Raw genomic sequence first — 15,638 nt, forward strand, 5'->3', positions numbered from 1 at the left:
TCGATAAAATAGATTTTTTGATGAAATATTTTTTTTTGAGGGAAAATATTTTATTAACTTGAGAAAGTTATTTTATTTACTTGTCAAATGCCAGTTACATTGGCCGTTAGGCCATTAAACTCCTTGCTTGCCAATAACACTGAAATCTACAAGAAAAATTTGTCAGTGCTTCACACTCGTCTAGTAAATGTTCCGCCGTCATTGGCGTCCACTATTACATAAAACACACAACGGTGAATCAGCTAGTCCAATGCGAAGTAAATGGTTCTGTAGACAGTCATGTCCCATCAATGATCTAAAAGATGCAACCGCAACTATTCGCGGGTGGTCAGGAACAAAAGCTGGGTTTGTTGAGAGAACACTCCAAGGCTTGCCCTCACAAGCCCGAGTGGCAAAATCTCTAAAATGTATGGGCGCAAGTACAAACACAGGAAATAACACATGAATGGAAACATAAATTGTTTGCTTACAGCATTGTTGACAAGTGTTTTTATAGCAATTTTTAAAATATTTGCTGAAAATTGTATTCACCAACAATAATAATGCATAGATTTTATAAAGAGACTGACTTGTACTATATTATTGGTTTGAGGGCTGTAGGTGGCTTGCTTAGTAAAACTACCTGACATCTTTGAAACTGTACGCCAGTCGTTGCTAAGTGCTACCAAGATGCATTATTGTTGGTGCATGCAGTTTTGAGGAGATATTGTTAACATTGCTCTAAAGAATAACGATGCTGTAAAGCAAGGATGTGCAACTATTTTTAACTGCGAGTCCAAAAGATCTTTTTAATGCATCATGTGGGCAAGGACGTCACAAGGTGCGAAGATGTTTATATGACGATATTTTGCTGTACGCCTATTGTTTGCTAGGACGCGCTGGGGATGGTAAGAATACCCGTCTACGGTAGAAATTGAAAAAAAAAAAACAATTTAAAGCAGTATTTTGTGCACCTAATTTCATCATTTTTATTTTAAATATGTTGTGATCACGATGGCAAGATGTAGATCAATCAATGAAATATAAAATCTGCAAGCAAATTTCAAGGGATATGAAAGAAAAGGTACGAAAAGATACCGGTGATTAATAAAGCATTTAAAAAAATTATAGCTTTAAGTACACTTTTATTTTTACTGCAAATACTGTGTTGTAAAAACAATTATTTATACATATTTAATGTTAGTCATGAAATCTCGAAAGTTTGTTTGTGAATATTTTATCCAAATTAGGAACCAATCTACTTATAGCAATCTTTAATACCGAATGTAAATTTTCATTAGTAATTTGTGATCACATTCATTTTTCGTGTACTTCATCACTGAAAACGTTTTTGTCGATCCAAATAAAACTAGATATCTTTTGATAGAATGAGAAAAATTTTGAATTTGAATTCAGTCAGAAAACCATAAATACCATTATTTCGGTTGAAGGAAATATTCCTTTAAACAAATCATTCCAACTGGAAATCAGTCAGTTCTAAGTGTATATGAACTGTAGCATCATTTTAAAATGAAAATTTAGCGGTGAATTTTTTTTTCTCCTAAGCTTCCTTTTATGATTAGTCCTTTCATCTCAACTGTAGTCATATTTCATTGTTTAAGTTTTAAATTAAAGCTTCTAGATAGAATAGAATTATATTCTTCAGCAGATGGGCATACTTTCTAACATATCTAGTGTTCTCAACTTAGGTTGATTGCTAATACAGGCATGTAACTGTAACAATAGATTTGCATTCGCATATACACTGTAACAATAGATTTGCATTCCGGTAATTTGCGTACAAAATCGAGTCGGAAAAAAATGAAAATGTCATGCACACTGTTTCATACGGGCGGGATTAAGCAATGAAAAGTTTTAACATACAGCCCGGCTTTTTCCCATTCTTGCTATAAAGTAAACCATTTAGGTTTTCTTCCATGTCTTATTTCTTGCATTTGAACCACAATGCTTCATTTGGGCCCATACATTTCTGTACAAACAAAGTGGTTGTTGCGTTGTAGCGTTCTCTACCACCTCTTAAAGTTTATTCCATGACTTCTCAAACACGCTGTATATTTCTATGGTACTGAAGACACCACTCCTCTGTAATATTCTGTGCCTCATCAGGATCGTGGGCGAAATATTTTCCCCAAGAAATAATATATCTCATGCAGAAGGTTAATCCCTTTTAACAATAATCTATTTAACAGCAAATACTTAAATTCTGAATGCAGCATAGACATTTTCTATTCTGTTAATAACTTTATTTTGTATTTTTACAAATTAAAGCAACAATGAGGAAAAAATAGACAAATGATGCATGAAGAATATTTTGAGGTCTTTCACATTCTGAAGCAATAAAAAAGTGAACCAGTTAAAATAACTATATTTAAATTAACAATACATTCTTTATTCGGGAGAAATGCGATCAAACTAAAGTTCCAGTTGGTCAATAGACGTTTCCATCCAAAAGAACATTCTTTGAAAACACTTCATCCGATTACTTCCTATATTTCAAATACTATCACACTTGATGGATGACACATTGCCAGTACATTTTGAGTAATTATTGAATCTGTTATTCCAAATATTTAAATCTAACGATAGGCATTTAGGAACAAAACGTTGCGTAAATTAGTTAAGATAATTCTTATTTTGTATTTATTATTTTGTATTTCTATCATATATTTTTCTAATAAAATTTTAAAATGTTCACAAGAAATTGCGCAGTTGCAAAAGTAAAGAAACGAAATGCCGTCCAGACAGGAAACTGGTTAGTGACGATGACTGCAGTTCCGAAGTGCTAGATTGCAAATCTGGAGAAAACATGAAAGTCTGTAAATATATATAGGGCACTTAAAATATACGGCGAGCTGAAAGTCCTGTCCAGAGGTTAGTGGTAGGGGAAGAAGGGTGGAAGACCCTCTGAACCGTCTCGCCTCTGGGGTGCCGTTCTTCACAATTGGGGCAGAACAGAGGAAAGTCGGACAGTCTCATGTACGCGTCTGCCCAAATCTGAGAGTACCTACAGGTCTTGCACATAAAAATTCTTAGTAATGTAATGTCCATGTAATAAACCTGAGACATTTAGAAAGTATAAATGTGTTTCTTAATAATTTTTATTTCTTTTTAATAATATATCTAGCTTTTACTATTTATAATATCTTTAATTCAGAAATTTTAAAAACACATTTACAATTAATGTTACTTAACCAAGATTTCTTTAATTGTATAAATTACATATTCATTTAAAGAATAATTATTTGTTCGTTATATAACTATCTGTTATAATTTTGAAACTGTTGCTGGTAGCTCAAACTTTGTTTCAAAATGAAAAAGTGAAAAATATTTTTTAATTTCCCAAAATAATGATTTTATTTTTTAATTTTAAGAAAAGAAACTTTACAATGTCTAGTATTAATGATTTCATTTCATCTACTTTTAATACTTAATATCTTAAAAACATTATTTGAAATAAATTCTAATTCGAATAAATATTGTTCGGATTTTTTACTTAATTGCTAAAACTTTCTAGCACATTTTATGGTATTTCAATATTGCAATGCTTTGTTTAAAAAACGAATTTTCTTATTACATCCAAAGGAGCGTTTTTGTAACGTTTTTTGTGCTACCTTTATTTATTAAATATCATTTTCTTCGCAATTAAACGACATAAAATTCAATTCAACAAAAATATCACATAATATTTAAAAACAGCATATCTTTAGAATTTCCGATATACAGTCTCGCGCCCTGGAGATAAAAATGTTTCTTTTTTTTTCTTCGGACAGTTTTGCCATTGCTCGCTTTCGTTGAGTTTGTTAATTGAAAATTCGTTAAAATTTACAAATTAAAAATAGATTATAAAACAAATTCCAAATTTAGGATTCCAGATGCTCATAATCGGGTGGAACCGAACGTTATGCAAAATTTGATGGCTTTAGGTACCGTTTGTTTTATCACAATGCGAGAAACATACATACATTTATGGAGATTCGTCATTACTTAATTTCTTTAAATATAATACAGGCCGATAATATTTGGTGGCAACAATTTGAAAAGTGAACCGATATTTATAGTGAACCAACGCAAAATGCTAAAACGAAATTATTAGTCCTGGGCAAATTGCCACTTTGTACTAAATATAAATTTTCAGCATGTATTTCATAGCAAATACAATTTCAAAATTTTGCATGAATTCAATCTTGAGTTATATAGGAATTAACTCATTTAAAGCAAAGATAAATATTACAAATCTGAGAGTAAATTATTTAAAGCTTTTGACAACTCTTTGATGTTCCCAAAACATTTCTAGCGTGTGTTCTGATTATGACAACAATGCGCATTAAAAATATTTTATCCCAAAATTTAGATAACCTGTTTTTGAAAGACTTTCATCTAAAGTTCTATCATATATTATTTTCCAATAATTTGAGTAAAAGAATAGACCATAGTGATTGTGATTTGTTATAATTTGCAAACATTACTTGAGTACTAATTTTTTAGGCAAACCATTCTCTAACGATTCCTTATTTAAGTTAATTTATTTATATCAAAAGGAATTGGCACTATTAAACATCATGAAGGAATTAATCAGCGATTAATTGCAACCAGTTGTTGTCTAATGAAGGTCATTCATCAACAGATTGCTCTCAAAAACTTTAATGAAATAGTTGTTGTTGCGCGCAGCGCTCTTTTTGTTACGCCCCCGTTTTGCCAGCATTGGCGACCATTGGCGATATTTTGGGTTTACAAAACATTGCGTAACTGTCATCCTCTCCTGCTGGCCCTATGCTCGGTAACAACATGGACTCCGGCTCACCCGTTGCTTCCAATATTTTCAAGCTGAAACCCGTCTGCCAAACCTAAACATAATCCCTCCCTTCGTTTCCTATACGATCCTAATACCCCGGAACGGGAGGCAGTTTTCTGTCCAGTAAACCAGTCAGTGAAAACTATAGTTTTATTTATTATTTGTGTTGATGTCCCGGAGTAGTTTTAGAAAAACTTGTATCTGGATTTGGGCTGCAGCTGTTTGGATACTGCTGAAGAATAATTTCAGGAATTCAGCAACTGAATCATCATTTCGGCAAGAAATTCCTGTGTGTCTTCAGTAATAGAGAAACAATAGACAGCAGTGAGTAATTACAGTTTAAAACAGCTTTATAGTTTTTCGTTAACAGGATTTTATCATTCTCAAAGTTCTAAGCATATCGACAAGCTGATAATTTATATTTCTATTTCGACCAAACGAGAAATTCTTGAGGTGAAATACATATTTAGTTGCAAAATATTATGCTGCACTTGAAATTCTTTGCAAACTTGTATTTCATATCTTAAAAATACCTGACATACTTTATTTTCATATTATTTCTGTATTAGAATTGTGTGCTTCAAACCTTTGAAAACTGAAAAGCTACTATCGATACATACTACGCGGAAAATTTTCAGTTTTTCTTTTTTGGGGATGAATGACTTCACAAAGTGAGTGTGAACAAAATTATTTCTCAATTCCTCGATTTAAAAATTAAAATCCAGAAATAGTGTAATATCGTTAATGTGATTACAATTAGCATTTATACAGTAATCGTTTTCGCGGACCAAAATAGAGTAATTGGTGTTTATTTCAACAACATTTAAATCACGTATTTACTTTTTTGCACGTTCATGAGAGAAAACAACTTATATTATCTGCTATCCAATACAAAATACTTTTTGATGATGAACTAATTATTCACAAAATTCTTTGCAACTATTTTTGAATACATTTCTGCACAACGTCAATAAATTAATGCAATAAATCTTCGATGTTTCTAAAAACAATTAAGAAGACAACAAGAAGTGAACAACAAAACAATGGAAAATAACTAATATAAAATTTATTGCTTGAACTTGCTGTAAATATCTAGCCAGTGATTTAAATGTTAATAATGAAACATATGAAAATTAATAACTGAAGTGATAAAAGACAAAGACGTTTTTTGAAGAAGAAATCAAAGTATCGCCGAGATTCTACTGTAGTAAATTAAGGATTTTCCCTTAGCTTCAAGGGAATTCGATTGACAAATCGCAAAACTGTAATAAAAGCAATCAGTAAAGTCGGCAGAAGGGAGTGATGACTCAGTTCGTGAGTCACATTCCTGTGGACATCGCTGCCACTCGCAGCCCACGGCACACTCACCATGGCTACAGGGATTACAGCTTACCACGGCCTCATCACAGCCCCCATCATAAAAAAGTAAGTGCTTTTCTGCGTTTTCTATGCTTTGTAATATGTTTTCCGATTTCCTCTAGAGCTATAATTCTTCTGAACATGTTGCTCGTAATCGAAACAATTTGCTTCTCTGCCCTCACGAATCCTAAGGGGTTATCCACTTTATATATATATATATAATTTATTTCCTAAACCGTATTGATTAATTGATTATATTATCTCCTAAGTTTAATTAAAGTAGAATTATTTTAAAAGTGTGCATCCATACTGGTAAGTTATATTTTGAAAGATGTTTTGAAGTAATTTGAAAGCAAAATGTTAATAATGTTTTAACGGGGACTGGAGTTAAATCATCACGAAGAATAATATTACAATTGTAAAAGTAAAAATTAAAACATGTAATTATTGTCATTGATCGGAAATTAGTTGACTTTTCAAGGGGAACAAACCAACTCCCGTTCAATGATCAATAATTGATAGAAATACGTAAATATGAAAGTGTTTCGTCTTTACTCGAGTTATAAATTAAAGCCAAACCGGCAATTCTAGTCAGGCCAAATATTTCCGCGAATAGTTGTTACTCAAAGAACTGATTCTCATGAAGCATTTTAGTCAATTCAATTTGGAGTAAAAATCAATTACTGTAGAGAAATCTTGTAAAACTCGAGTAATCGTCCCCGACACTATCATCTTTATGTATTTGAGTACTATATTATTTGTAGAAATTAAACATTGGAAATTGTCATTATGAAATCGAAATCAAAGTAAAGTTGAAATAAACATAGAAGATTATAAAAAAGATAAATAATGCAAACTTTGCAAAAACAAATCAAAGAGAACATAAAAATAATATAAAAATAATATAAAAATAAAATAGAAATATATATATATATATATATATAAAGAGAGAGAGAGGACGAGATATGGAAAACTGAAGAACGTTTAATTTTACAAAATGCTGTTAATATGTCACAAAATGCTGCGAAACTAATTAATCAGCAAAAGAACAAGATAAAAAATATGGAATACACACTTACCCAAACTGGCAATCTATCTAACAGAAAAGTACATAATAAAAACAATGTGAATCAAAAATATGAAAATCAAACCCAAAATAGAAATAAATTATTATAGAAACAAAACACTTTAATAATTCCTTAGTTTTTGTCAAAAAGTAGCTTATAGAAATTATCATCGAAGGCTCTGCTGATAATTTCTTCGGCTTGCTTCTCGACAAACAACAATCAAGCAATAATCAACTTTTTTATTTGTTTATTTTGTTTTTAGATTTATTTAATTCTGTTTCAGACTTGATTTCCAAATTTATGCTCCAAGTTGTTTTTCGAATTTCTGCCTTCTTCATGTTAGGTAACTTGCGATTTTTGGTAGCTGTATATTCTACACATTCTTTTATTATATTACATATATGGAAAAAGAGAGAGTGAAAAATGTATAAACACATTAATAAGGATGGAAACCCCCCTCCCCCGACCTGCTTTAAAAATTGGAGAAAGAAAAGAAAATGTTGTGGAAAAACGAAGATCTGCATGAAACTTAGTAAAAGAAAACATAATAATGATAATTCCCATTTATTTAATCAATTTCTTTTCTAGGTAAACTGAAATTAAGCAAAAGTGGAATTTGGGTTGTGTTCTGATTTCTGCATCGTAGCCCCTAATTTTATTTTAGAAGTTGAAATATGACTAGGATATGCGTTCTTTAAAAGTTCTAGAATATTCAATATTGTTTTCTTATTTCTATAGGTTTTATATAGTAAGTATTCATTTTATATTTTTTATGTTAATATGTGAAATGCTTTCTGCTGAAAAAGGATATTGGTTTTATTAATCGATTTTTATTCCAATATTACAATTTTAGTTTAAAACTTTTCTTTGATCCATCATTGTTACGTAGTTTAATGTTTTTTCTTCAATATATCTCTCGCTCTTACCTTAGGATGTAACTTTTATCGCGCTTAGGTCATATTTGCATATGTATAATTTAGAAATGTTGACGAAAAGATTTTGATGCATAAAGAAGTTGCAGACGTGGCCGAATTTAATTATTCCTTTTTATTTTCGGTAACAAGCATTTTAATTAGCCAACACAAAATAAACTGCCTCAATAAGCCCGCTTGTTCTGTAACATTTTACATTTTTGAAGACAACAGCGGCTAATTAAAAAAAAGCGAAGAAAAGGCAAACGCGATTGTTCAAGAAGAAATTGTAGTTCATAATGATGTAATTATGTTTTGCAATTTTCCTACTGCCTAATAAAAGCTTTCGAAATTGATTGAGTTTCAGTCTGTAAACCCATCTCCGTTAACAGCCTTATGTAAGGGTCATTTGATGGCTATTAATTTTTGAAATGGCCCAATTTAGAGAGTTTTGTTACTATTTTTGAGACATAAAAGGGAAATACCAAAATAAAATGATTGTGCTGATAAAAAGACTGCTTAAAATTAAATTTGGTACTTCAATTTACATTTTATACTACATAGATATGTAATTACATATGTATCTATGGTGGTCCAAAAATCAGTAGCAAGTTTTACTTGCTTGGGAGCTTTCATTTCTTAAAGTTTAAAATCTACAACAAGTTTATTTTTAAAGTTAAGAGTTTTGAACTCTGCTGGAAGGCCGTCATGCAAGGTAAATAAAAATAAATAAACGGCGATTACATAAAATTAAATGAAATACAAAATAAAATGAGTGAATAATTATAAATATAATGATAATGAATTAAACAGAGAATAAGTAAATAAAATGAAAATCAGTGATAAAAAATCACGAAAATTAAATACAATTAAAATTAATAAAATGGGAGCAGATTAGTCACTTAGAGAAAGATGATAAAATAAAATTATACATTTGACTCTGGAAGGCCAAGAGCGCAACAGAACAGTCATTTTGCCCACTTTGATACATCAATCGCCGAAGAACAATTGCGCTGAAATAACGCACGGAAACTAACTGAACAAGGGAACATGATCTATCTTATTTACTGCATCAGATGGGTCGTGAGTTTTTATACTATGATTTCTGAAAGCAGGTAAAATCTGCTTCTTTTTTATACACAACCTGCAATTTGATAGAAATTAATACTTTATTTTAGGCATTACAAATAAAGATGAATTAAGCTAACATAAACGGTAAAAATGCACTTTTAAAGTTTTCATTTTGAGTAAATATATCCAATTTAAGACGAGTATATTTATTATATCCGTCTTAAATTAGACCGTCATGTTATGCAAATTACCAATGTTCGTTTAGCTAAAAGACATCAATCGGCCATCAATCAATGTTTTCTTCGTAAAGTTAAATGCCGTAAGTTTTCTTCGTAAAGTTAAATGTATTCTGTATGAAAATCAATAAAATATCTAAAAGAATACTTTCATAAACATATTATTTATAAATCCGAAGTCCATTTTAATATTTTAAGCAGTTGCAATAACATTTAAAATAAAATTTATTTTGTTTCTCCTTGCAGGATCTTTTTTATTATCGTATTCATCGAAATCTGTTAGCAGTAGAAATATAATTTTTCATATCTATTCAGAGTCAGAAATAACTTTGAGCAATGTTTATGCGGTATTTATCGACCACTCCCTATATTTACTCTAAATATAATATGCCTGATATATAATTCCCTGCATATAAATACAGCACCATGAAGGAAACATCCAAACAGCATGAAACTTGCTTCATGTATATATCACGATGGAATATGCAAATGATTACGATTTCAACTGACGAACACATCACGGGCATCTGTAATGCTTCTTACAATCCGTATATAAAAGGAAGAAAAATTGCCGTTTTGAATATCCGTCCGAATCCGTTTGAATATCCGAATGAATTTGCCGTCACGAATTGACTCGTGAGATTTTTTGTGTGTGCAGTTTCAGTATGCCACGCAGAAAAACACGAGCGTCATTCAGGCAGGGTCACTGCATACAGAGATTGCGAATTATCCTTCCGGGAAATTGCTCATAGTGTTGGACGTAGCCAAACAACAAGAGGGAACGACTGACAGACAAGAACAGTTGCAATCGCTTCGTCACACCATTCCACGGCAGGGCAAGCATATTGTGGGCATGGCACTGATGAAGCGCGCTGCCACATCCTCAGCCATATCAGAACGAATGCAATGTAACACAACAATCGGTGTCTGCACGAACAATTCGACATCGTTTACAGTACCATGGACTGTCCGCAAGGCGCCTATTGCTTCACTTATCCTTCACGTTAAACCAGAGGCGTTTGCAACGGTGCACTCAACTGCGAAGATGCGCATCTGAATGGCATGACTTTGTGTTTCGAATGAACCATGCTTCTGCCTGCAGTTTGATCGATGGTCGGACTAGAGTCTGGAGACACACGGAGAGAGGCTGCTGGACGGTTATGCATCATCATACTAGACCTGCAGCTCGCGTGTTATCGTGCGAGGGGAACTGGATTCCCCTCTCGCCCTCTCATAGTACCCATTTATTGGTACACTGACCACCTGAGGTTTTGCAGCCTGTTCTCCTTCGTTACGTTTCAATCATTTTATTGACAGTCTTGTACGCAGTAAGAAGTATCAAAATATTTTAAAGAAACACGTTAGGTATTTTGAAAATTTTACAATGCATTTTTATGTTGATGTGATAAACATTGTACCATTTCAATTCGAGTCGGCAATAAGTCACAAATTTCCGATAACACCGTTTTAGTTTTTTCCTCTTTTTGTGATAGAAAAGCGTCATGTTGATTTTTAACCAAGTATTGCACATGCATATATACAAGGCACGTTTTTAAAGTAAGTACTGTTTGAAAATAAAAAAAAAGAAACAAGTACAATTTTCTTTCCAATTTTATTTTTATATGAAAAATTATTCAATTGTAATCAATTGTTCTACATAATTTCCGCCAATATCAAGGCACTTATCGTATCATGAAACCAGTTTTTTAATCCTCTGTTCACAAAAGCCTGCCCCGGGATTTGACACCCGCTGCAACACAATCGTCTTCATCTCATCGTCGCTGTGGCTAAGACAGCCCAAATGTTTCTTCAAATGGAGGAACAGACGCTAAATCGGAACTCTACGGAGTGTGATCAAGTTGTTCCCAACGAAATGACGCAATGATGACAGAAGGTCGTCCACTTCGTTATCATCATGAACATTCGTGGCGTCATCTTTAAAACCCCTAACCTATTGCTCATAATGTTTTCTCCATACTCTTCACTAATCTGACGATGAACTTTCGTTACTTTAGCATTAAGAAAACAAATTACCAATCCTTTTTCATATTTTGTGAGTTTATCTATCTGCTGAGCCATTTTAAATACTTAAAAACAAAGTTAACATGGTCAAAAATTCCATAATGGTATCTGTGACTTGCCAACAGATATAGATAAACAGCGCGCACGCGCAAAATGCCGAATGCAAAACGGTACTTACTTTAAAAACATGCCTCATACTGTCGATATAGTATACACTGCTGGATATTAAATTTGCAACACCAAGAAGGAATGATCTGAAGAACGTCAAGATTACATGAAAGGAAGAAGTTGGGATATGCAAATGATTAGTATTTCAGCACATTTAGACGATGCACGAGAGAGGAATTACATTTGAAGCACTGCATAAAAGAAAAGCTGTGCAGTGGATTTCTCATTCTAGTGGACACAGTTCTAATCGACGATAATTTAAACTAAATCTAGTTCGAATCGACGATAATTTGAACACAGGTCCACACATTTCTCACATCTTACGTCCAGTGGTTTGGCTATGAGGTATTTCTCCCGCTTTCTTAGCATGCATTCGAAGTGTAATGGACAGCACACTCGGCGCGTATTCCAGAGGTCCGAGGTTCGAGTTCCGGCGAGGGCATTGCACATTTTTCATGCTTCAAAATAACCTAATGTCTACAGTAGCGCCCGAAGATTCTTCACCACCAAAATTTGGCGTTTGGGTCGCCTAATCTTCAGTCGCCCTTTAAAAGGGGAAGTATATAACGTATTTCTCCCCCATTCTTAGCACACCTTCGTGGTGTAATGGCCAGCACACTCTGCGCTTATTTGAAAGATCCGAGGTTCGATTCCCAGCGAGGGCATTGCTCATTTTTCATGTCTCCTGCTTCGAAATAATCCTAATATATCTACAGTGTCTTATCTTCGAGGCCTGCCAAACGCCATCTTCCAACAAGATAATGCAAGACGTCGATAATGTTGCACGTCGTGTTCTGACCTTTCGTTTGCTGCCCTGGCCTACACGTTATCCAGATCTGTTACCTATTGAAAGCATCTGGACATAGGTTGCTGAAAGACTGGCCCGCCACCCCTTTCCAGCTAATACGGATGAGGAAGTGTGGTATAGTCTTGAATCAGTTGTAGAGACATTAGGTATTTTTTGGAAGCAGAAGACTTGAAAAATAAGCGACCGCCTTCGCCGGGAATCGAACCGCGGATCTCTGGAATACGCGCACAGCGTGCAGACCACCACACCAGGAAGGCATGCCAAGATGGCTGGAGGAAATACCTTATACAGTAAGGAATGAGTTGACCGTTTTCAAGCTCAGTTCGACTCCATGCCTGACTGTGTAAGGGCCTTTTTAGCTACTAGGTGTGGCAGCTGTTTCTACTAATTTCGCATCGCTGTAAACTGCCAAACTGCTTACAAATGTAATCATTTTCTCTTCATGCCATTCTGTTTACGCACAATAAATATCTTTTTTTTATATTTTCTTTCCTTCATGGTGTTGCAATTTTAATGACCAGCAGTGTATATATATACTCGCAAATGTTGTCTTTTTGGTATTTTAATCAGTTTAGAGAGAATTATTATGCACACATATACGAATGTACAGGATGATCATAAAAAAACTTCCCTGATATATGAGCCCATAGGAGTATCCGCTCAAACAATCGAAAGAAATTTCAGATATTGCAATTTGAAGGTATGTGCTCAAGATTGTGACGGTTTAAAACAATAGAGATTTTGCATAACAGTTGCAGTGAAAAAAATTTCGAAATTTTCAAAAGGCAGCACCCACTTTTTTCCTGCCCAAATATATTCCCACCTTTGCAGACGATAATAAACGCAGGCAGACAGTGGGACAGAAGTCCATAACGGTGATAGACGTGCCCTCGCAGACGATAACGCATTGCATACGAGAGATTGTTGACAACAATGAAGAAAGAAACATCGCAGGAGGAATCCGTAGAGCTTCTCGTTTTATGGCATTTTTCAGTTCTGACGAACCTCGAGAATATGATGAGTACACTTTAGATCTCAGATAATCTCAGAAGCAAGCATCAAGCTTTCTTGGAGAACCTTTATAATGGAAACTGCCTTGCGAAACTTACATCCATGCTAAAATATGAAAACTGTCGCTAGCCATAGCTGATATTTGACATCCAATGGCATTCCTTCAAGAGAGGTGACCCTCGAGAGGTTTGCTTGTTTTAACTGAAACTTCAATACAGCTAATTAGGCTTAACTGCATTTCTTAATAATTTTCAAGCGAGATCAATCAAATATCAGAAAATGTGAAAAATAAAGTTATTCTTTCTTATAGGTGTCACTTCATTGAATATGTAAAAAATTATGGTAAACTTTCTGTTTCTACAGCTTGCTTAGTTTGGGGAGGAGGATTCAAGGGAAAAAATGTCGAGAAGTAAACTGCACTTTCATCTGAGTTAAACTATTTAATTTCGTTATATTAAACGACTATTGTGGAGAGATGTAGCATTTACAAAAACTAGGTTTTATACTAAAATCAGTGGATCCGCAAAAAGAAATATCCCCTGAAAAAATTTGAAGAATTTATTATGTTTATTACTATTAAATCTTAAACGAAAAGGTTGCTTTTGTAATTGTTGATGCTAAGAAAATAATTTCATGTCAGCTATTGTTATGTATCAACAACTTATTTCAGTTGTAATTCTAATAAATTAACTCTATTGTAATGTAATTATATATTTATTGTAATTTATTTCCTACCATATATTGATCTGTATTTAATATTTATTTTAATTTATTTCTTATTAGCCCAAAGGGGCGTTAACCCAGAAGGGCTATTAGTCTCGAAACGGTATTTTGCGTTGAATCTCTAAAAGCGTCATATCACTTTTAGTGATTCAACGCAAAATACCGTTTCATATAATGGTGGGTGCAGTTAAGGTCTTCCTGCATGAAGACTGCTGTACGAAATTTGTCTTCATATAAAGGTGGTTATCATGAATTATAATTACTTAAAAAAATTTTATTAAATAAGCATTAGAAATCAAAGCATTAGATAAAAATTAAATTAAAAAATGTTCTAAAATTAAAAAGTGAATTTTGTCTTTTATTTATTTAATGTCGTAACTTTAAAAAAAAAATGTGATTTTGTACTAATTAAATAGAATTTGGTGTTAGATTTACAACAAAATTACAAATGCTCATAAAATTTATCTATTAAAAATGCTGCAAATTAAATGTATTTTTATTTAAATCAGTTAGATACATTAAAAAAATAAAATAAATAGCATTTATTTAGTTTTTAAATCGCTTAATTTGCTAAGTAACTGAATGATTAAGTCTGAAGATAAATTTTGGATCTAATGCTCTGCAGAATGGTAGCGTCACTATTCTGCAGAGCATTAGATCCAAAATTGTATGTACAAATGTGCGTGGAGAAAATAAATTAAAGATCCTATGTTTCGGCGCCGTGACAACACTTACTAAGGTCTACGTGCAGATTCTTTCTATTCTTCTCGTTCGTCGGTTTCCAAGGCATGATCATGGTTATAAATTTTATATGTCAGAACAGGATATAACCTGTTATGCGAAAACGATACATAGAGTGGTTTAAAGAAAGTAGTAATTCGAACTTGAAAGACTATTTATACCTTCCAGTATGCAGATTTTATATTTCTAATTATTTTTAGAAGAGGTTAAATATCTCATAATAGCTCTTTTCAGTAAATCGTAAATATTTTCTGTTGGCCTTCAATTTTCAGATTTTGACTGACTGCTCTGTTCTTTAGAGAGAGCAGTGAAAATCTTTAGAATTTTTGCTTTCGAGAAATTTATGCAAATATAAATTTCTGTATGTAGTCGAACCTATCATAAAGAGAAGCAGCGCCAAATCTCTCTTAAAGAGTATTGTTACGAATTTGGTATTTAAAAAGCTAATGTTAGTTCAATTATAAATTAAATGATTTTATTTCTCGCGCAGTGCAGCGCGTGACGAATATTAAAAGAAAGCTAGGCCGAAAAATTGAAAATACAAGAGCGCGTGCATTAAATAAATAAATATGTCTTTTTGATTTCAAGAAAGTACCAGAAAATTCTAGAGCGTGATTTTTAAAATCTTATAAAATGAGGGAAACATCTCAGTTCGTAGTAGTTGCTTAATTTATTGTTGTTTAGAAAGCTGCTCTTGTTGATTGTAGCGAATTCGCGGATTAGCGTTCT

At 32.9% G+C, this 15,638-nt stretch overlaps 1 protein-coding gene across 15 annotated transcripts in view; it reads left to right on the plus strand.

Annotated features, from left to right (window-relative positions):
• The first annotated feature begins 4,806 nt into the window (after positions 1 to 4,806).
• The window catches only part of LOC118191434 (uncharacterized), a 587,182-nt gene continuing 576,350 nt past the window's right edge, over positions 4,807 to 15,638 (plus strand). For 6 of the 15 annotated variants that reach the window (XM_085821934.1, XM_085821947.1, XM_085821935.1 and 3 more), the window contains exon 1: positions 4,811 to 6,217. In XM_085821934.1, coding sequence (XP_085678060.1) covers positions 6,095 to 6,217 — 123 coding nt within the window. In that variant the 5' untranslated portion in view covers positions 4,811 to 6,094. Of the gene's footprint in view, positions 6,218 to 15,638 lie in introns of all 15 variants that reach the window. The other 9 variants (XM_085821940.1, XM_085821943.1, XM_085821941.1 and 6 more) reach the window with 5 other exon arrangements.

This window comes from Stegodyphus dumicola, chromosome 8 (genome assembly GCF_044657685.1).
Source record: "Stegodyphus dumicola isolate Sdum_Otavi_A_Nest chromosome 8, ASM4465768v1".
Lineage (NCBI taxonomy): Eukaryota > Metazoa > Arthropoda > Arachnida > Araneae > Eresidae > Stegodyphus > Stegodyphus dumicola.